At 40.9% G+C, this 23,963-nt stretch overlaps 1 protein-coding gene across 4 annotated transcripts in view; it reads right to left on the minus strand.

Annotated features, from left to right (window-relative positions):
• The window catches only part of RRN3 (RRN3 homolog, RNA polymerase I transcription factor), a 1,085,194-nt gene that overhangs the window by 327,000 nt on the left and 734,231 nt on the right, over positions 1–23,963 (minus strand). For all 4 annotated transcript variants that reach the window (XM_073591180.1, XM_073591181.1, XM_073591179.1 and 1 more), the window contains one exon: positions 8,433–8,565. In XM_073591180.1, coding sequence (XP_073447281.1) covers positions 8,433–8,565 — 133 coding nt within the window. The remainder of the gene's footprint in view (positions 1–8,432; positions 8,566–23,963) is intronic.

Below are 23,963 nucleotides of genomic sequence, written 5' to 3' on the forward strand. Positions count from 1 at the left end.
GGTCACTTGGGGGTATGTGTACTGTCCTGGCTTGTTAGGGTCTCAAGAAATGATAGGCTGTCTGTAGATCAGGTGTGATCAATTTTTAATGATTGGCACCATAGCTTGTAGACTTTATAAAACTTTTACAAAGACCAAATCATATATACTTATTTGGGTTATTTTTACCAAAGATATGTAGCAGTATACATTTTGGTCAAAACTTATGAAGAAAAATTACTAATTTGCTAAATTTTATAACGGAAATTAACCACTTGCCGACCAGCCGCCGTCATTATACTGCGGCAGGTCGGCATGATCCCGCAAACCGTCATAGCTGTATGTTGGCTCCTTTAAGTGGGATAGCAGGCAAGCGCCCGCTGCACTGCGGGGGTGCCAATGCTTGTGACCGGCAATCGTGATGACCGCCGGCCACAAGCGATCGCGGGCACGTGAGGCAGAACAGGAACATGTGTGTGTAAACACACAAATCCCTGTTCTGTGAGGAAATGCAGATTGTGAGTTCCTAATAGCTAGGAACCACGATCTGTCATTTCCTATAGTCAGTTCCCTCCCCCCACAGTTAGAACACACAGTCATGGAACACAGTTAACCCCCTTGATTGCCCCTAGTGTTAACCCCTTCTCTGCCAGTGACATTTATACAGTAATCAGTGCATTTTTATAGCACTGATAGCTGTATAATTGTCAATCGTCCCAAAAATGTGTCAAAAGTGTGCGATGTGTCCGCCATAATGTCGCAGTCACAATAAAAATCGCAGATCGCCACCATTACTAGTAAAAAAAAAATAATAATAAAAATGCCATAAATCTATCCCCTATTTTATAGATGCTATAACTTTTGCGCAAACCAAACAATATACGCTTATTGCGATTTTTATTACCAAAAATATGAAGAATACATATCGGCCTAAACTGAGAAAAAAATTAGGTTTTTTTAAAAAAAAAATTGGGGATATTTATTATAGCAAAAAGTACAAAATATTGTGTGATTTTCAAAAAAGTCGCTTTTTTTTGTTTATAGCGCAAAAAATAAAACGCAGAGATGATCAAATACCACCAAAAGAAAGCTCTATTTGTGGGGAAAAAAAAGGACATTAATTTTGTTTGGGTACAGCTTCGCACGACCGTGCAATTATCAGTTAAAGCGATGCAGTGCCGTATCGCAAAAAATGGCCTGGTCATTGAGTAGCCAAATCTTCCAGGGCTGACGTGGGTAAGAAAAATGCTCTATTTGTGTGAAAAAAAGGACAAAGATTTCATATGGGTACAGTGTTGATTGAGTGATTGTCATTCAAAATGTGAGAGCACTGAAAGCTGAAAACTGGTCTGGTTAGGAAGGGGGTTTAAGTGCCCAGTGGGCAAGTGGTTAACAGGGTCACCTCCAAAAATGAAAGATGAGAGATTACCACGGTGGTAAGGCTTGCAGATATGTCCCCACGACCAAGCATATCTGTAACCCGAAGAATAATGATATGATTCAATTGCAGTCATTTATTAATTGTAGCTCCGAAGGAGTTATCTATGCTACTCAGTGCCCGCGTTCTCGCTTATATATTGGCAAGACAATTCGCCAATTTAGACGACGTGTCTTGGAGTATATAAGTTACATAACTCTAAAATGAGAAAAAAAACTCTGGCATAACATATGCGAGAAAGACATAGTGATCAATTAGGTAATTAAAAATTTTGGATCATTGAGCAGATTAAACAGGGTCCTCGAAAAGGGGATCTGGATAAAAGACTGTTAAAGGCAGAGGCAAGATGGATCTTCCGATTAAACTCAAGAGCACCTCATGGGTTAAAACATTTCACCTATAGATGAAAACAGGTAACCACCCCTTTCCCTCATAATAGTATAAAAAGTTCCTGCATTTTTGGTTATTGACAATCTTGATCCAGAAGCATATATTGCATTTGCAAGGGCTTGATCAATGTTCTGATTTCCAGGTGTTATTGTATTTATAAATGAAAGTTTTGTGTATTTTTGGGGGGCGGTGGTTTACAACACTTCCTTACTTGAAGATGTTGCTGGTGAAGAAACACTTTGTGATTATCCAGAAGCAGCAGAAAGAGTGTTTCTGGAATGAGAACTCAGGAGGGAAAAGCTACTTGCACTTTCGCTAGGGTCCTCGTTATTTCATTCCATAAAGCATTTTTAATATCTTTAGGGCTTTTGTGTTTTGTCATCCTTGTTGCATTTGGAAAATAATATTTCTTCTTGTAATATTTGCAAATTGCAGCTTTGCTCTTAACAGAAATTGCACTGTGGAAATGTTTTCAAACTCTAGATGTTGGTCTCACCATTTTACGGAGAAAAGGAAAAGAAAAAACAATTCCACACAATTCCCCAATTTCTCCGGGAAAAGAACGGCATGGAAAAAAAGTTTTTCCCCAATTTTTCAGTTTTTTTTCAGGCTTTCCCATCTCTAACCAAGAGCTGTCACAGCTCAGGTATGCTGCAACTCTACATTACCTTAATGCAGGTGAGTATTAACCACTTAAGGACCGCCTAACGCCGATTTACGTCGGCAAGGCGGCACGGGCAGGCAAAATCACGTACATGTACGTGATTTGCCTCCCGCGGGTGGGGGGTCCGATCGGACCCCCCCCGGTGCCCGAGGCGGTCCCGTTTTGTCCCACGGCGATCGGAGGTGAGGGGGAGGCCATCCGTTCGTGGCCCCCCCCTCGCGATCGCCGCCGGCCAATCAGATTACTTCCTTTGCTGCTGTATGCTAAACAGCAGCAAAGGAAATGATGTCATCTCTCCTCGGCTCGGTATTCCGTTGCAGCGCCGAGGAGAGAAGACATCTATGTGAGTGCACCAACACTACACAACACAGTAGAACATGCCAGGCACACAAAACACCCCGATCCCCCCCCCGATCGCCCCCCAATCACCCCCCCCTCCCTGTCACAAACTGACACCAGCAGTTTTTTTTTTTTTTTTTTCTGATTACTGCATTGGTGTCAGTTTGTGACAGTTACAGTGTTGGGACAGTTAGTATTACCCCCCTTTAGGTCTAGGGTACCCCCCTAACCCCCCCTAATAAAGTTTTAACCCCTTGATCACCCCCTGTCACCAGTGTCACTAAGCGATCATTTTTCTGATCGCTGTATTAGTGTCGCTGGTGACGCTAGTTAGTGAGGTAAATATTTAGGTTCGCCGTCAGCGTTTTATAGCGACAGGGACCCCCATATACTACCTAATAAATGTTTTAACCCCTTGATTGCCCCCTAGTTAACCCTTTCACCACTGATCACCGTATAACTGTTACGGGTGACGCTGGTTAGTTTGTTTATTTTTTATAGTGTCAGGGCACCCGCCGTTTATTACCGAATAAAGGTTTAGCCCCCCGGTCGCCCGGCGGTGATATGCGTCGCCCCAGGCAGCGTCAGATTAGCGCCAGTACCGCTAACACCCACGCACGCAGCATACGCCTCCCTTAGTGGTATAGTATCTGTACGGATCAATATCTGATCCGATCAGATCTATACTAGCGTCCCCAGCAGTTTAGGGTTCCCAAAAACGCAGTGTTAGTGGGATCAGCCCAGATACCTGCTAGCACCTGCGTTTTGTCCCTCCGCCCGGCCCACCCAAGTGCAGTATCGATTGATCACTGTCACTTACAAAACACTAAACGCATAACTGCAGCGTTCGCAGAGTCAGGCCTGATCCCTGCGATCGCTAACATTTTTTTTGGTAGCATTTTGGTGAGCTGGCAAGCACCAGCCCCAGGCAGCGTCAGGTTAGCGCCAGTACCACTGACACCCACGCACGCAGCATACACCTCCCTTAGTGGTATAGTATCTGATCGGATCAATATCTGGTCCAATCAGATCTATACTAGCGTCCCCAGCAGTTTAGGGTTCCCAAAAACGCAGTGTTAGCGGGATCAGCCCAGATACCTGCTAGCACCTGCGTTGTGCCCCTCCGCCCAGCCCAGCCCACCCAAGTGCAGTATCGATCGATCACTGTCACTTACAAGGCACTAAACGCATAACTGCAGCGTTCGCAGAGTCAGGCCTGATCCCTGCGATCGCTAACAGTTTTTTTGGTAGCATTTTGGTGAACTAGCAAGCACCGTCCCCAGGCAGCGTCAGGTTAGCGCCAGTACCACTAACACCCACGCACGCAGCATACGCCTCCTTTAGTGGTATAGTATCTGAACGGATCAACATCTGATCCGATCAGATCTATACTGGCGTCCCCAGCAGTTTAGGGTTCCCAAAAACGCAGTGTTAGCGGGATCAGCCCAGATACCTGCTAGCACCTGCGTTTTGCCCTCCGCCCGGCCCAGCCCAGCCCAGCCCACCCAAGTGCAGTATCGATCGATCACTGTCACTTACAAAACACTAAACGCATAACTGCAGCGTTTGCAGAGTCAGGCCTGATCCCTGCGATCGCTAACAGTTTTTTTGGAAGCTTTTTATTGAACTGGCAAGCACCAGCGGCCTAGTATACCCCGGTCGTAGTCAAACCAGCGCTGCAGTAACACTTGGTGACGTGGCGAGTCCCATAAGTGCAGTTCAAGCTGGTGAGGTGGCAAGCACAAGTAGTGTCCCGCTGCCACCAAAAAGACAAACACAGGCCCGTCATGCCCATAGTGCCCTTCCTGCTGCATTCGCCAATCCTAATTGGGAACACACCGCTTCTGCAGCGCCCGTACTTCCCCCATTCACATCCCCAACCAAATGCAGTCGGCTGCATGAGAGGCATTTTTATGTCCTCCTGAGTACCCCTACCCAACGAACCCCCCCAAAAAGATGTTGTGTCTGCAGCAAGCGCGGATATAGGCGTGACACCCGCTATTATTGTCCCTCCTGTCCTGACAATCCTGGTCTTTGCATTGGTGAATGTTTTGAACGCTACCATTTACTAGTTGAGTATTAGCGTAGGGTACAGCATTGCACAGACTAGGCACACTTTCACAGGGTCTCCCAAGATGCCATCGCATTTTGAGAGACCCGAGCCTGGAACCGGTTACCATTATAAAAGTTAGTTACAAAAAAAGTGTAAAAAAAAAAAAAATATATATAAAATAAAAAAAAATAGTTGTCGTTTTATTGTTCTCTCTCTCTATTCTCTCTCTCTATTGTTCTGCTCTTTTTTTACTGTATTCTATTCTGCAGTGTTTTATTGTTATTGTTATTATGTTTTATCATGTTTGTTTTTCAGGTATGTAATTATTTATACTTTACTGTTTACTGTGCTTTATTGTTAACCATTTTTTTGTCTTCAGGTACACCATTCACGACTTTGAGTGGTTATACCAGAATGATGCTTGCAGGTTTAGGTATCATCTTGGTATCATTCTTTTCAGCCAGCGGTCGGCTTTCATGTAAAAGCAATCCTAGCGGCTAATTAGCCTCTAGACTGCCTTTACAAGCCGTGGGAGGGAATGCCCCCCCCCCACCGTCTTCCGTGTTTTTCTCTGGCTCTCCTGTCTCAACAGGGAACCTGAGAATGCAGCCGGTGATTCAGCCAGCTGACCATAGAGCTGATCAGAGACAAGAGTGGCTCCAAACATCTCTATGGCCTAAGAAACCGGAAGCTACGAGCATTTTATGACTTAGATTTCGCCGGATGTAAATAGCGCCATTGGGAAATTGGGGAAGCATTTTATCACACCGATCTTGGTGTGGTCAGATGCTTTGAGGGCAGAGGAGAGATCTAGGGTCTAATAGACCCCAATTTTTTCAAAAAAGAGTACCTGTCACTACCTATTGCTATCATAGGGGATATTTACATTCCCCGAGATAACAATAAAAATGATTTAAAAAAAAAAAATGAAAGGAACAGTTTAAAAATAAGATAAAAAAGCAAAAAAATAATAAAGAAAAAAAAAAAAAAAAAGCACCCCTGTCGCCCCCTGCTCTTGCGCTAAGGCGAACACAAGCGGCGGTCTGTCGTCAAACGTAAACAGCAATTGCACCATGCATGTGAGGTATCGCCGCGAAGGTCAGATCGAGGGCAGTAATTTTTGCAGTAGACCTCCTCTGCAAATCTAAAGTGGTAACCTGTAAAGGCTTTTAAAGGCTTTTAAAAATGTATTTATTTTGTTGCCACTGCACGTTTGTGCGCAATTGTAAAGCATGTCATGTTTGGTATCCATGTACTCGGCCTAAGATCATCTTTTTTATTTCATCAAACATTTGGGCAATATAGTGTGTTTTAGTGCATTAAAATTTAAAAAAGTGTGTTTTTTCCCCAAAAAATGCGTTTGAAAAATCGCTGCGCAAATACTGTGTGAAAAAAAAAAATGAAACACCCACCATTTTAATCTGTAGGGCATTTGCTTTAAAAAAATATATAATGTTTGGGGGTTCAAAGTAATTTTCTTGCAAAAAAAAAAAACTTTTTCATGTAAAAAATAAGTGTCAGAAAGGGCTTTGTCTTCAAGTGGTTAGAAGAGTGGGTAATGTGTGACATAAGCTTCTAAATGTTGTGCATAAAATGCCAGGACAGTTCAAAACCCCCCCAAATGACCCCATTTTGGAAAGTAGACACCCCAAGCTATTTGCTGAGAGGCATGTCGAGTCCATGGAATATTTTATATTGCGACACAAGTTGCGGGAAAGAGACAAATTTTTTTTTTTTTTTTTTGCACAAAGTTGTCACTAAATGATATATTGCTCAAACATGCCATGGGAATATGTGAAATTACACCCCAAAATACATTCTGCTGCTTCTCCTGAGTACGGGGATACCACATGTGTGAGACTTTTTGGGAGCCTAGCCGCGTACGGGACCCCGAAAACCAAGCACCGCCTTCAGGCTTTCTAAGGGCGTGAATTTTTGATTTCACTCTTCACTGCCTATCACAGTTTCGGAGGCCATGGAATGCCCAGGTGGCACAAACCCCCCCCAAATGACCCCATTTTGGAAAGTAGACACCCCAAGCTATTTGCTGAGAGGTATAGTGAGTATTTTGCAGACCTCACTTTTTGTCACAAAGTTTTGAAATTTGAAAAAAGAAAAAAAAAAAAAGTTTTTTCTTGTCTTTCTTCATTTTCAAAAACAAATGAGAGCTGCAAAATACTCACCATGCCTCTCAGCAAATAGCTTGGGGTGTCTACTTTCCAAAATGGGGTCATTTGGGGGGGTTTTGTGCCACCTGGGCATTCCATGGCCTCCGAAACGGTGATAGGCAGTGAAGAGTAAAATCAAAAATTCACGCCCTTAAAAACGCTGAAGGCGGGGATTGGTTTTCGGGGCCCCGTACGCGGCTAGGCTCCCAAAAAGTCCCACACATGTGGTATCCCCATACTCAGGAGAAGCAGCTAAATGTATTTTGGGGTGCAATTCCACATAGGCCCATGGCCTGTGTGAGCAATATATCATTTAGTGACAACTTTGTGGCAAAAAAAAAAAAAAAAAAAAAAAAAGTGTCACTTTCCCGCAACTTGTGTCAAAATATAAAATATTCCATGGACTCAATATGCCTCTCAGCAAATAGCTTGGGGTGTCTACTTTCCAAAATGGGGTCATTTGGGGGGGGGGGTTGTGCCACCTGGGCATTCCATGGCCTCCGAAACTGTGATAGGCAGTGAAGAGTGAAATCAAAAAGTTACACCCTTAGAAATCCTGAAGGCAGTGATTGGTTTTCGGGGTCCCATACGCGGCTAGGCTCCCAAAAAGTCCCACACATGTGGTATCCCCGTACTCAGGAGAAGTAGCTGAATATATTTTGGGGTGCAATTCCACATAGGCCCATGGCCTGTGTGAGCAATATATCATTTAGTGACAACTTTTTGTAAATATTTTTTTTTTTTTTTGTCATTATTCAATCACTTGGGACAAAAAAAATAAATATTCAATGGGTTCAACATGCCTATCAGCAATTTCCTTGGGGTGTCTACTTTCCAAAATGGGGTCATTTGGGGGGGTTTTGTACTGCCCTGCCATTTTAGCACCTCAAGAAATGACATAGGCAGTCATAAACTAAAAGCTGTGTAAATTCCAGAAAATGTACCCTAGTTTGTAGACGCTATAACTTTTGCGCAAACCAATAAATATACGCTTATTGACATTTTTTTTACCAAAGACATGTGGCCGAATACATTTTGGCCTAAATGTATGACTAAAATTGAGTTTATTGGATTTTTTTTATAACAAAAAGTAGAAAATATCATTTTTTTTCAAAATTTTCGGTCTTTTTCCGTTTATAGCGCAAAAAATAAAAACTGCAGAGGTGATCAAATACCATCAAAAGAAAGCTCTATTTGTGGGAAGAAAAGGACGCAAATTTCGTTTGGGTACAGCATTGCATAACCGCGCAATTAGCAGTTAAAGCGACGCAGTGCCAAATTGGAAAAAGACCTCTGGTCCTTAGGCAGCATAATGGTCCGGGGCTCAAGTGGTTAATAGAAAAACAGATTCACTTAATTTCAGCTATTTCAGTATAATCTACAGCAGAAAAAAAAACTTACCACTTAGAAAACAGATTTCTTTGATATATGCAAAAAAGACAGACAGAGCTAAATCCAAACGTTCAGCAGCAGGATGAACCATTGTGTTGGAAAGAACACCTCTACCTCTCTGCTGTGGGTCTTCATCTTCATCCTACAAGATTATCAGAAAGCAGAGGATAGGCGATTGGTTAGCTAATCATCCATTTGTTTTGTCTAAATTATTATTTTATTTATTTTATATATATATATATATATATATATATATATATATATATATATATATATATATATATATATATACACACATATACATACACACACGCACACACACATACATGCATGCATACACAGACACAGTGCCTTGAAAAAGTATTCATAATCCTTGCAATTTTCCACATTTTGTCATATTACAACCAAAAACGTAAATGTATATTATTGGGATTTTAAGTGATAGACCAATGCAAAGTGGCACATAATTGTGAAATTAGGAAAATGATAAATGGTTTTCCACATTTCTTACAAATAAATATCTGAAAAGTGTGGCGTGCATTTGTATTCAGCCCAGAGTCAATACCTTTCGCTGCAATTACAGCTGCAAGTCTTTTTGGGGATGTCTCTTTCACCTTTGAACATCTAGAGTGAAATGTTTGCCCATTCTCATTTGCAAAATAGCTCAAGCTCTGTCAGGATGGATAGAGAGCATCTGAAAAGCAATTTTCAAGTCTTGCCACAGATTCTCAATCAGATTTCGGTCTGGACTTTAACTGGGCCATTCTAACACATGAATACGCTTTGATCTAAACCATTCTATTGTAGCTCTGGCTGTATGTTTAGGGTCGTTGTCCTGCTGGAAAGTGAACCTCCGCCCCAGTCTCAAGTCTTTTGCAGACTCTAATGCCGCGTACACACGAGCGGACTTCTTGTCGGACTGAACCCCGAAGGACTTTGACGGAGTTCCAACGAAACGGACTTGCCTACACACGATCACACCAAAGTCCGACTGATTCAAATGTGATGACGTACGACCGGACTAGAATAAGGAAGTTCATAGCCAGCAGCCAATAGCTGCCCTTGCGTCGTTTTCGGTCCGTCGGACTAGCATACAGACAAACGTTTTTTTCGATAGGAATCGAAGTCCGTCGGAAAGATTTGAAACGTTCTATTTCTAGGTCCATCAGAATTTTCGAGAGAAAAGGTCCGATGAAGCCCACACACGATCGGAATGTCTGACGGAATCATTCCGTCTGACCTTTTCTGCCAGAGAGTCTGCTTGTGTGTACGCGGCATTACAGGTTTTCTTCTAAGATTGCCCTGTATTTAGCTCCATCCATCTTCCCATCTACTCTGATCAGCTTCTCTGTCCCTGCTGAAGAAGAGCATCCCCACAACATAATGCTGCCACCACCATGTTTCACAGTGTGGATGGTGTGTTTAGGGTGATGTTTGGTGTTAGTTTTCCCCCACACATAGTGTTTTGCTTTTAGGCGAAAAAGTTCAATTTTGGTCTTACCTAACCAGAGCACCTTCTTCCACATGTTTGCTGTGTCCTCCACATGGCTTCTCGCTAACTGCAAATGGAACTTCTTACGGTTTTCTCTTAAGAATGTCTTTCTTCTTGCCACTCTTCCATAGGGGCAAGATTTGTGGAGTGCACGACTAAGAGTTGTCCTGTGGACAGATTCTCCCACCTGAGCTGTCAATCTCTGCAGCTCCTCCAGAGTTATCATGGGCCTTTTGGCTGCTTCTCTGATTAATGCTCTCCTTGCCCGGCCTGTCAGTTTAGGTGGAAGGCCATGTATTGGGAGGTTTGCAGTTGTGCCATACTCTTTCCATTTTGGAATAATGGGACTGAACAGTGCTTTGTGAGATGTTCAAAGCTTGGTATATTTTTTTATAACCTAACCCTGCTTTAAACTTCTCCACAACTTTATCCCTGACCTGTCTGGTGTGTTCCTTGGCCTTCATGATGCGGTTTGTTTGCTTAGGTTCTCGAACAAACCTCTAAAGGCTTCACAGAACAGCTGTATTTATACTGAGATTAAATTACACACAAGTGGACTCTATTTACTTAGTTAGGGGTATCAGAGTAAAGGGGGCTGAATACAAATGCACACCACACTATTTGGATATTTATTTGTAAAAACCATTGATCATTTTCCTGCCACATAAAATAAATTATATTTTTGATTGTAACATGAAAAAAATGTGAATTTCAAGGGCTATGAATACCTTTTCAAGGCACTGTATGTATATATATATATATATATATATATATATATATACACACACACACACAGTACTGTGCAAACGTGTGAAAAAATGCTGTAGATTAAGAATGCTTTCAGAAATAGAAGTGTTAATTTATTTTTTATAAAATAACAAAATGGAAAGTATATGAACAGAAGAGAAATCCAAATCAAATCCATCAATTCTTCTAGGTATAGGTAATTGGGGTGTCCCCACTCCTGGTCATAGTCTATTGGTAGACTACTGTGTCAGACGTCTGTTCTGTGGTGTATTGTTGTATCATCACTGAACTTGTACATCATGGAGAAATTGATGGCCAGGATTGCTAAAGTTAAAAATAGCTCTGAAATAATAAGAGCAATGGAGGAATCTAAAAGCCCATGGCACCATGCACAAGAGTATGTAAATGTAAAGCTTACAGAAAAAAAAAATACAGCAAACATGTGGGTAAGACTGCACTAATTGTTGCTGCTTGTTGGTTGTTTTACAATTACAAACAGTTATATATCAGTACTCTAAAAGTTTCTATGGCAAATTTAAATGCTAGCCACCAGCAACCAACAATAGACAACCAAAACGTGCAAGGAGAGGTTGATCAGCTGGCACGTGGGCTGAAGGAGGCAGAGAGTAAATGTAAACAATTGTCTACATCTTCCAGCCCAGGGTAGGTTGTGCAATCTCCACATACCATAGATTGTAATGCAATGGGTTTGAGTATTTCTTGATGCAACAGGAAATTATCACCATATGGAGTATGTGCTAGTTTCAACAACTTCTTGAAAGGTGGGAGCTCTTTTGAAAGTGCCCCTATATCTCGTATGAAAACAAAAAAAGTTTTTAATCAGGTTTTACCCATTGAATATTCTCAGCCTAAAACCACACCGGTTGTTAAGAGGTGCTTTAATACTTTACAAAAGATAAAATGCTATACCTGTGGATTATTCGGTCACATTGCACAATTTAGCTTGTCTTCTGATGAAAAGATATTGAAACAAAATCTATATACTACAAAGAGGCGTGGCGTGGAAGTGTAATCCCCACGCTGGGGAACAGGGCCTAGGGGTTATACATATGAAAATAATAGGTCATACATCCCTTCCCCAACTATTAAGGCCCAGAATGAGGCTTTACAGTATGAGATTAGGCAAATGAAAAAGGAACGGGATGAGTTTGTGAAAGAATTCCAATCCTTTAAAAGAAACTTTATTGAATTTTTGAATTGAAAAAATGAAGGGAGTAACATACCCATCGGGAACCATACCGGTACAGTAAAACCGGGGATAAAATACAAGATATAAGTTATGTTTTAGAGCTCTATAGCATTTTAGTTTCACTAGATCAAATTGGGAATGTCATTGATCATTTATCAATGTACACGTAAGAATGTTGTATTGTTTGCTTTAAATAGGTTACAGAAAAAAAAGGATAGAGTAAATTTTTGTCTACAACCTGAAAAAGTTATCTTTTTCAGGTTAAGTGAGTTCCTGAGCCTGGGTTCACACTAGCGCAATCTCAGAGATCCAATGTGATTCGCACCAGCACTGCAGGTGCAGATCACATGCGATATATGAGCAATACTTGTTCAGTCATACAACTGTATGGCTGAACCCGCATTGGATTCGCACAGAAAATAGTGCAGGGACTTGTTTTTCCCCGCACTAGAATTGGATCGCATGGGTTTTCTCACCTATGTGATCCGATTCCTGTGCAAGTTCACAGTTCGCACTGTGATCTGTGAACTAAACTGGGGGTGTCAATGACACCCGCAGCGGTTTGCGCAATGCAGTGTGAGAGGAGCAATGCGGGAACCGGCGCTGTAATTGCGCTGGTTCCAGCATCGCATCAGTGTGAACTCAGGGTGAACGTATTTATATATAAAGCAGGTGTATGTAGACAGCTGTACATATGCATAAATACACACGCCTAACAGAAGGTAAAGTATAATAGACTAGGTACTCCTCTTTCATTGTTTTTTTTCCCTTCTTTTGTATCCTCTCAGAAAGCCAGAAACGCCTAGCAATTCATTTGCAATTACAAAGCTTTCTCTATCCAGAATGTATGGGATTCAATCTCAATGTGCGGTGTCAACAAACCATTGTTGGATGGTGGATGGTGATCAAACCATTGTTGGTGATCACATTAACACAATGCTTTTATTTTTGTCCGTTTGTAAGGAGCTCAGTACTGGTACCAGTTTACATTTATATATATTTTTTTTTCTGTTTTACAAGTAAAATGTATTCTCTTATTCTTTTTCTCTCATGGCGCATTATGTTGGCACAGCATGGGATGGTTGGATGTTAAAAAATTCAAAATAATTGGTCGGAGAAAGAAGGTGCAGCTCTGGAGTTGGAGGTCTTCATGCATAAACTATATAAAGCTTCATGCCGCGTACACACGGTCGGACTTTTCGTCTACAAAAGTCCGACAGCCTGTCCGACATACTTCCGACGTACCTTCGGCGGACTTGCGGCAGACTTTCTTACGAACGGACTTGCCTACACACGACCACACAAAAGTACGACAGCCTAGTACGCGGTGACGTACACCAAGTCCGACGAGACTATAAAACGGAAGTTCAATAGCCCGTACGACACCCTTTGGGCTCCTTCTGCTAATCTCGTGTTTATCTCGTGTTAGTAGAAGTTTGGTGAGAGACGATTCGCGCTTGTGAGACTCGTATTTTTCAGTTCGTTTTAACTGTTGTTCAGTCTGTGCTTGTGAGGTTTGTATCTGCTTTTCAGTGCGTTTGGTCAGTTGGCATTGAGAAATCTTTGTTTTATTGGCCGCTCGTTCCTGATTTTCAGGTCGCTCTTCACAGGCCTTGCTGTTCTTCAGTGCGTTCTGTTTAGTGCGTTCTGACCAGCCGACCGTTTTGAAACCATGTTACCTGTACGTACTCGTCGTCGAGCTCGTGCATTGTATGTGCTTGGTGCTGTAGTTTATTCTTCAGCCCAAGACCAGTCCATGAACAGGGCGAGGAGGAGTTCATGGACCAAGAATTGGTTGCTTCAGCGTGACCAGTTCTCTCACATGCCTTTGCTCCGTGAGATCCGTGAGAATAATCCTGAGGATTTCAGGAACTTTCTCCGGATGACGGACCCCGTTTTTGACCGTTTGTTGGCTTTGCTGACCCCCTATATCAGCAGGCAGGATACCTGCATGAGGCAAGCCATCACTCCGGAGCAGAGGCTGGTCGCTACCTTGCGGTATTTGGCCACAGGGAGAAGCCTGCAGGACCTTAAGTTCTCGACAGGCATCTCCCCCCAGGCTCTGGGGATCATTATCCCAGAGACCTGTTCTGCCATCATCCAGGTCCTGCAGAAGGACTATATTAAGGTAAGATATTTTTCTTTTATTAGCATCACATGTTCTTTTATGTAATCTTTGATAATGTAATGTATTTCTTGCTTCAAACACTACTTACCATCATTGCAATATAGTGTGAATGTCCCCTTTTTATCCTCACACATGCTGGATTTTTTTCCTGTTATTTTTTGTCATGCATGTATATTTTCCTTCAATAACCTCCCCAGCATGAAGTGATGGGAACATATCCACCTAGTCTACTCATTTTGAATGTATTTTGTTTGAGTGTATTTAGTGTGCTTATAATTAGCAATTAGCTAGATTTCCCAACCCCCCCCCCCCACCTAAACTCACTCCAAATAGTGTGCTGCTAATTAGCAATTATCTAGATTTCCCAACCCCCCCCCACCTAAACACACTCCAAATAGTGTGCTGCTAATTAGCAATTATCTAGATTTCCCAACCCCCCCACCTAAACTCACTCCAAATAGTGTGCTGCTAATTAGCAATTATCTAGATTTCCCAACCCCCCCCCCCCCCCACCTAAACTCACTCCAAATAGTGTGCTGCTAATTAGCAATTATCTAGATTTCCCAACCCCCCCCCCCTAAACTCACTCCAAATAGTGTGCTGCTAATTAGCAATTATCTAGATTTCACAACCCCCCCCCCACCCTCGTAAAAATTAGCTTGAATGTTCTGTGGTGTTGATTTGTCTAAAGCAAATATATGTTGCACTTTGCAAAATGCATGTGCACTCTACAAGTGCATTTGTTCCAGTGCTTTAGTAAATGAGCAGAAGCTCTGCTGATTTCCATCATCAAATCATATGCAAGCCTCAAAGTGTTTTCATTAATTGCCCTTGCATGTGATTGTGTACTCCTTGCAACATGAATGCCTTTTTACATTACCTCATTTACTGTAAGCTGGTTAGCAACTGCACCTGCAGAGTGCGACAACTGCAGTCTTGTAGCCTTTTTAGTCCCTAAATTCCTGCGTGTCCTAAAAGTAATCTTTTTTAGGGATTTCACAACCCCCTAAAATGTAATCAATGTTCCATCAGAGGGGGTGAGCAATCTGATAAGTGTGCCTTTCCATATTAGTTATTCCAGAAGAATTAAATTATTGAATGTTATACTGATGCTGGGGAATAATGTTTTTAATTGTCTAATTTTCTTGCAATGTTAGCTTCCAAATTAATTGATTTTGGTTTTCTTGTTTGATTCCCCAGTTTCCTTCAACGCCACAGGAATGGCAGACTGTGGCATCCCATTTTGCCAGCCGTTGGGACTTTCCCAATTGTGGAGGGGCTATAGATGGGAAACATGTCCACATTGTGCCACCACCCCATTCGGGGTCATACTATTTCAATTATAAAGGGTTCCACAGTATTGTTTTAATGGCGGTGGTGTCGGCACACTATGATTTTTTATATGTGGACGTGGGGAAGAATGGCCGGATGTCGGATGGAGGAGTATTTGCCCAGACGGAGTTCTGCCAGCGTCTCCAGAGTGGTGGCCTGGGATTGCCACCTGATGCGGATAATGTGGAAGGACTCCCCTTTGTCTTCATTGCCGATGAAGCCTTCGCTCTCAGCAAGCACCTCATGAGGCCATTCCCCCAAAGAACCCTCACCCCGGAGAGGAGGGTTTTTAATTTCCGGCTGGCCAGAGCTAGAAGAGTGGTTGAGAATGCGTTTGGAATTCTGGCCAGCCGGTTCCGCCTGTTTCAAACAGCCATTAATTTGGCGGAATACAAACTTAATTTTATAATTTTATCGTGCTGCATTCTGCACAACTTTTTAAACAAACATTCTCAGAATTATATAGGCACAGTTGGGCCTGAGGCCGGACTTATTATAGATGCCAACCTTACGGGCCTGGATACTGTCCGTACTGGCTTGGCCCCCCAAAGTGCCCGTCAAGTTAGACAGCAATATGTTAATTATTTTATGGGTAGGGGGGCCATTGCAATGGGCCAGGATATTTAATTTTTTACAATAAAAAAAATATTGATGAAATCTTGAATTATATTTATTGCTTGCCTTTCTTTTGGGCTTTCTCCTAGGTTATGGTCGAGCAGTTGTAGTGCCAACTGTATTTTCATTTTAAATGTCTAAATAAGCTCCATTGCCACTGTAAACAACTTTTTGACAATTATAACCAAACTGATACTGAGCATTGAAATAACAAACCACACATTTATTTAATTCCTATAAGGAGATGTTTTTATTAATGGTTGTTATGCATTCAGTTCTGCATTTAGTATAAAATGTTCATAGACAAAAATATAATGATATCTTAATAATGTAGAAAAATATAATTATATTTCTACCTAATCCACAAAAAAATATTTTTGGCTTTTTGATTTTCGCAAACAGGCTTTTTTATTTTTTTTGTTTTTTTGGTTTTTTGAAAATCAAGTTTTTTTTTTTTGGTTTTTTGAAAATCAAGTTTTGTTTTTTTTTTTGGTTTTTTGAAAATCAAGTTTTGTTTTTTTTTTGGTTTTTTGAAAATCAAGTTTTTTATTTTTTTTGGTTTTTTGAAAATCAAGTTTTGTTTTTTTTTTGTTTTTTTAAAATCAAGTTTTATTTTTTTTTTTGGGTTTTTTTAAAATCAAGTTTTATTTTTTTTTTTGGGTTTTTTTAAAATCAAGTTTTGTTTTTTTTTTGGTTTTTTGAAAATCAAGTTTTTTATTTTTTTTGGTTTTTTGGTTTTTTGAAAATCAAGTTTTGTTTTTTTTTTGTTTTTTTAAAATCAAGTTTTATTTTTTTTTTTTTGTTTTTTTAAAATCAAGTTTTATTTTTTTTTTTGGGTTTTTTTAAAATCAAGTTTTTTTTTTTTTTTGTTTTGTTTTTTTGAAAATCAAGTTTTGTTTTTTTTTTTGGTTTTTTGAAAATCAAGTTTTGTTTTTTTTTTTGGTTTTTTAAAATCAAGTTTTGTTTTTTTTTTGTTTTTTTAAAATCAAGTTTTTTTATTTTTTTTGTTTTTTTTAAAATCAAGTTTTGTTTTTTTTTTTGGTTTTTTAAAATCAATTTTTTTTTTTTTTTTTTGGGTTTTTGAGAAAATCAAGTTTTATTTTTTTGTGGATTTTTTATGTATTTTCGAGAAACAGCCCTCCTTTTTTAAATTAGGTTAAACAGCCATTTCTGTTCAGCCAAAAAAATAAAGAGAAGGCCCAGAATGGGGTCAGCAAAACAGGAAATGAAGGACATGATTGATGTTTTGGGGTTTCAAAAAGGGCATTTAGATTCGACCCAAAACTTCAATCATGTCCTTCATTTCCTGCTGCATACGATCCAGCCGATTACGCATTTCATCAATGTCCTTATTCCAGGCCATTATTTGACCAATAAGCCGTTGGGCACTTTCTGAGGTGAAATAGTCACTTCTTGTACCTAAAATGGAATGAAACCAAAAAATGTCTTTAGAAATATGCACACATACATAGTTTACCTTACCATAATAAAGCTGTTGTCTCAGATACTGACCTGGTGGGGTGCCCATGTAGCATAATTCCTCCACATCCTCGGGGGTGGCGCTGTTGCTTGAATCAAGCACAACAAGATCCCCTAAAATAGAGTAGAAAAATTACATTAAACAAAAGGCAGCCATGCATAGATTACCGTAAGCTGGTGTGTCAGACACTCACCTGGTGGGGTGCCCATGTCGCCCACCTCTCCTTCCTCCACATCCTCAGTGGGGCTTGGGCTGATTTCCCAATCATGTTTGGCTTGGGGTGGACTGTCTTCTTTTTGGCTGAGTGATTTTTCCCCTATGTGAAACAAAAAATTATTAATCTACTTAGCACACAGATATTTTAGTACATAGTAATTTTCCAACATTTGTAGTGAAGTGGTTTGTGTAGAGTTCCTATTTTACCTCAATATTTAAAATTATAAAGACATATCGGATAGATAGATATCTAGATATCAATATCTCAAAATATAGTTAATAATCTTTTGATCTCTCTCTCTCTCTCTATATCTGGAACAAAATCTATAAATATCTAACTAAATGTAAAGAAAAAAAAAAAGATAACTTAAAATATTCAAAAAGAATGTTTTACATTTCTATATCTATCTATCTACCTACCTATCTCTATATTTCTCTCTCTCTCTATATTTCTCTATATATATCTCTCTCTATATATATCTCTCTATATCTATATATATCTTTATCTATATATATCTATATCTATCTATATCTATCTATATCTATCTATATCTATATCTATATAATATATATATATATATATATATAGATATATATATAGATAGATCTATCTATAGATATGTAACAAGGTTTATTAAAAGATCGTTTAAAACGATGAACAAAAAAATCGTATAGGAAGGAAAAGCACATGGAGCAGTATACAAGGTAATAAACACAAGAGAAAAACACGACAAGTACTTACTTTTTTTAAGAACTTTCCGGATACGTCTGTATTGATCCGGCTCCCTGAGTTTCAGGTCAGACCATCTTTTTCTAAGTTGATCTCTGGAGCGCTGGACCCCAAAAGATGCCTGCAAAGTGTCCACGACCTTCGCCATTATTTTGGCCTTGCGCAAATTTGGCCGTGCGTACGGCCCATACTTCCCATCATAGTCGTCTTTGTGAAGAATGGCCACCATCTCCACCATCTCTTTAAAACTCATATTAGAGGCCTTAAATCTAGGCCTCACAGATTTTGTTGACGTTCCAGCCTCCGGGCTGTCTCCACTACCTGAGGTCGTCAACATGTCAGGTGTCTCCGCCATTATTTACTCCACTACGCGCCGTAACAAAAAATGGGCGGAGAACATGAGTTAAAATCGAACGTCAGGGGCGGGCGACGCAGGCGGAGTTTCACACATGCGTAGTGTATAAAGAGGGGCCTTGCGCACGTGTCGTACGTACGTTCTGTGCGTCGAATTAGGGGGCGGAGAACATGAGTTAATTTCGAACGTCAGGGGCGGGCGACGCAGGCGGAGTTTCACACATGCGTAGTGTATAAAGAGGGGCCTTGCGCACGTGTCGTACGTACGTTCTGTGCGTCGAATTAGGGGGCGGAGAACATGAGTTAATTTCGAACGTCAGGGGCGGGCGACGCAGGCGGAGTTTCACACATGCGTAGTGTATAAAGAGGGGCCTTGCGCACGTGTCGTACGTACGTTCTGTGCGTCGAATTAGGGGGCGGAGAACATGAGTTAATTTCGAACGTCAGGGGCGGGCGACGCAGGCGGAGTTTCACACATGCGTAGTGTGTAAAGAGGGCCCTTGCGCACGTGTCGTACGTACGTTCTGTGCGTAGGTGATAGTGGACCAGGACGTTACAAAACGAAGGTAATTTTAGATATATTTTTTTTGGGGTTTTATGGTCATGACTTTGTAGCAAGCGGCCTATATGGCTTGATAGATTGATGAGGCCTACATAGGGAGAAGATGATGAGGGGTTAGCAGAAACCTATAATAAAAGTGTTTTTTGTCTTGTGACTTCATCTTTTCCAGATATAATGAATCCCCTATTTAAGGATCCAGAGTTCCTTACAGCTTTTATTTCTAAATATCGAGAGATGAGGAATTTGTGGGAGGTGAAACACCCTCAGTATTATGCAAAGCATGTGAGGAAGTCAACGCTGGAGAGACTTCTGTCCTTTGTCCAGGCGACCATCCCGGAAGCAACAATGGAGACATTGCTCAAGAAAATTGGGGTCTTGAGGAACATGTATAAGAGGGAGCATAAGAAGATCCAGGAATCAAGGAGATCAGGAGCATCAGCAGATGATGTTTATGTACCCAGGCTGTGGTACTACAATCAACTCCGTTTTCTTGATGACCAGAATGAAGCCAGGCCATCACTTTCAACCCTTCCCTCCACCCTTCCCTCCACCCCAGCAGAGGCTGATGAGGAGCAAGCTGGGTCTTCCATCCTGGATGAACCAGATATGACCATCTGGAGTCAGGTAAATTATTTTAACAAATATTTACTGTACTAATATTAATGATGTTAACTGGATGTTATAATTGTCTAAAATAATTTTGCACTCAAAATTGTGTATACATATCAATTGACAGTAGTGGCTAAATATGTTTGGCACCTGCTTGAAATAATTAGGGTGTCTGATTAGACTCTTTTATTAAAGAGATGTATTCACATTGAATTTGCTATTCATGAGAAGCAAACTGTGTGTCATTGATGAACCCAAAAAAATATACTCAAACTATTGTCCTTTTTTTATACACAGGATGAGTCCATCCAGGAGGAATGTGGGGAAAGTGGCAGGCAGGAGGAGACCGGGCCCATGGACAGCCTGGAGGAGGCCGGATTCACCATCATCCTGGAGGAGGCTGGGCCCAGTGTCAGGCAGGAGGTGGCTGCTCCCAGTGAGGTGGCTGCTCCCAGTGAGGTGGCTGCTCCCAGTGAGGTGGCTGGGCCAAGTGAGGTGGCTGGGCCCAGTAGGAGCCTGACCGAATCCCAAGTGCCTCCCCTCCACCTTCCCAAAAAAAGGGCCAGGAAGGGGATGGTCACACAGGACGCATCCCTGCGCCTCATGCAAGAGGCCACCCGTTTTTTAAGGAGCCCCCCCGAAGCGGAAGAATCCTATGGCTGCTACTTAGCCAGCAGGCTTCTTCAGATGGATTGGGAGCAGCGCCTCATTTGTGAGCGCCTATTTGGGGAAACAATCCATAAGGGGCTGCAGGGCACGCTAACACAAAACACCCAACTACATGAGGCAGCCCCCCCTCCTCCTCCTCCTCCTGCCACAACTGAAACACCACAGCCACAGCCTCCAAAGAAGGCTACAGGGAAGGCTGCAGGGCAGCGTGGAGGAAAGGCTGCAGGGAAGAGAAGAAAGTGATGACCTGGGTTCAGTGTGGTCTGACAGAAGACGCAGGCTGTTGTAGGACCACAGTCTGGGGACATCTAGATCATCTGCTGGTGCTGTTGATCTCTGGGATTCTTGGACCAGATTGTGCTCCCTCTTATATGGACTCCGCAAGATCCCAATTTTCTTGTACACCGACTTTTTCCAGCGTTGACTTTCTCTTTATTTTATTTTGACCATGAATAAATGGATCTTTTTGGAGTTTAGCAAAAGACTTTATGTGTTTTCTTTTAAATCATTGATTTTACACACAATGTTAAATTAACAAGGGACAACAATCTCATTGAGTTTGAAAAAAACACACCAAAAATACATTACTAATGTTAATAATGTTCAAGTGGTAAGTCTTGAAAATAAAAAAATTTACATAACCAAAAACGGTGCTTTGGGTTAACTTTATCTAAAAACTAAAAAATAATCACTATAAAAAAAAAATAGAATAATGGGTTCTTTGTGGTAACTTTACAAACCTAAAAAAAAAGGGGAAAAAGTATTATTAGTATGGAAACATTGTTTTTAAAATGCATACTATATCATTCATGAGATCAAAGAGAAAAAGAATCCAGAAATCAGTTTGGGAGAACTCTGATTATGAACAGCAAAACACCTTCGTTCTTTAGAGCATTCGTAAAGAAGAAATAAAATGCGCTGCATTCAACGATCACAGATTTTGCAGCGTGATGAATGTGCTACCTACAATACGAACACTAGTTTTACTAGACCGAGTGCTTCCGTTTAGTTTTTGCTTATGAGCATGCGTCGTTTTTTTGTCCGTCGGACTAGCATACAGACGAGCGGACTTCGGGGTCCGTCGTAGTTACGACGTAAAGATTTGAAGCATGTTTCAAATCTAAAGTCCGTCGGATTTGAGGCTAAAAAAGTACGTTGAAAGTCCGGAGAAGCCCACACACGATCGGATTACCAGCCAGCTTTAGTCCGTCAGCGTCCGTTGGACTTTTGTAGACGAAAAGTCCGACCGTGTGTACGCGGCATTAGAGAAAAAAATCAGGCCTTTATTGGCAATACAAATTTTTGACTTGATATATTGATGAGGACATAAACCCGAGTGGTTTAAGGATACAAATATTTCATAACCTACATAATATGTCTCCCGCTTTTAGAAATACATGGGAACAAAACCTTCAGAGATGCACCAAAAAAAAATATGGAACTGTTGGTCGCTGAGTACATGAAAAGTATTAAAAAATTAAACAACTTTATGGCCAAAATCAATTATTATGTTCAAACCCATTGTATAATGTGAAGGATAAAGAATTAAGTGATCATCTTGAACAATTCAATTCCAACCTAATACAAAAAAAAAAGAGCAAAAATTTGCAAGAGACAAAATTGAGTTTGCAAATCATCAATCATATAGATGGTCTCTTCCGAATTCAAGAAGCTCGGGTGGCTGGCGTCAAGGGGCACAGCAACCTAGGACTCAGAATGAACAGGAAATTAGGGACTCAGATTCCTCTAATGCCTCTAATAACTCTCGATTCTCACAAGGTACGGCTAGATCTTGTGGAAGAAATCACAATTTCCAAAAGAAACCCTTTAAAGCGGAGTTTCACCGACCAATCTTTTTTTTTTTTCCTACCATGCAGACAATGACATATTAGCAATGTAACACTCACTTGTATGGTGAATTATGTCCCCTGATGTCCGGTTTCTAATAAAAAACAGACTTTTAAAATTTGCGGACGGCTGGTTCCATCTTGCTTGTGGGCATATGTGAAGCCCACAAGCATTTACTTCCTGGATGCGGTAAATGCTGAGCTACCAGCATTCACCGCTCGTTCCCACGCATGCTCAGTGCTACCGTGAAATCTCGTGAGATTTGTTTCTGTTGTCATCACAACGTGTGTCGTCGTCAGAAGTTCCCACCCCGTTGTGATGGTAACAGAATCAAATCTCACGAGATTTCACGGTGGCAATCCGCACTGACTCCTGGGGATGCAGGAACTCAGCTCCCAGGATACAGTGCGCAGCGGGGAATAAAGAATATACACGCCTATTCACGCGGGACATTGAAACCGGAAGTTACATTATAAAAGACATAATTACAAGGTAAATAAACAGCAAAAAAATGTTTTTTCATTTAGACATCGGTTGAATGCCGGGAAGGTATTAATAGAAACTTTACAATATTTGTGAACCTCCGTTTTAATCATGATAATGGACGTACATAAAGTGGTAAGAAAAGACTTCTTGACGACTCGCACCTGGGGCGCTCACAGATACTAGATACTATATCCAACCCTAATGAGTAGACCTTGTGTACGTCTGCTCATCAATCCTCTGCACATGTAGTTGAACACGATAGAGGTAAGTCAAGCTCTGCACAATCTTCCTCCCGTTCCGGTACCATTACACATTTGTTTTTTTCAGGCCCAAACGAGGGAGTGGTACCTCCACCAAAAGAAAGGAAAGTAAGCAGCGACTTGGACCAGCTCACAGTCAAAACTCCTCAAGAAATTACATCTTGAATATAATTAACCTGTCAGATTATAATTTGAATACTGCAGAAATAGAAGTACTAGGTTTGGGTCTAACCTTTTGTACCACTCTTGGAAATAGACCAATTTGAGACTATTAAGGACCTAAACTTGTTTGCTCGTAAACTGACCTACAAGTATTTATTTAATCAAGAGCGAAAGAGAAGGGATAAAGACAAAAAACTTACAGATCAATGGAAAACCTTTTCAGTGTGGGATTTCCGAGCACTAAGAGATCTTATGGATCTTTTAGAAGAAAATAAAAAATTTGAGCAGCAATCACAGATTTCCCAAGGTTTAGAGCAAAATGATGTTCCAAATGCCCCTATTGACAATGCTTCACAAATTATTATGAAAAAGAAATCAGAGAAATTTCCCCCATTACAAAACAATCCAAATATCCTGGCTTTTGTTACACAGGTCACAAAGGAAATTGAAAAGCTACAAATATATCCCCATAATGTGGATAATTTGTCCCCCCGTTCAGAAACAGGCTTTACAAAAACTTTGGGCACAAGAGGGAATTATCATCAAACCCTCAGACAAAGGGGGGCAATATTTTACTCATGGACAGAGTACAATATGTGGCTATGTGTAACTGGATCCTGGACAATGAGGAATGGTATAA

The sequence above is a fragment of the Aquarana catesbeiana genome, linkage group LG06, assembly GCF_042186555.1.
Source record: "Aquarana catesbeiana isolate 2022-GZ linkage group LG06, ASM4218655v1, whole genome shotgun sequence".
NCBI classification, from domain to species: Eukaryota; Metazoa; Chordata; class Amphibia; order Anura; family Ranidae; genus Aquarana; species Aquarana catesbeiana.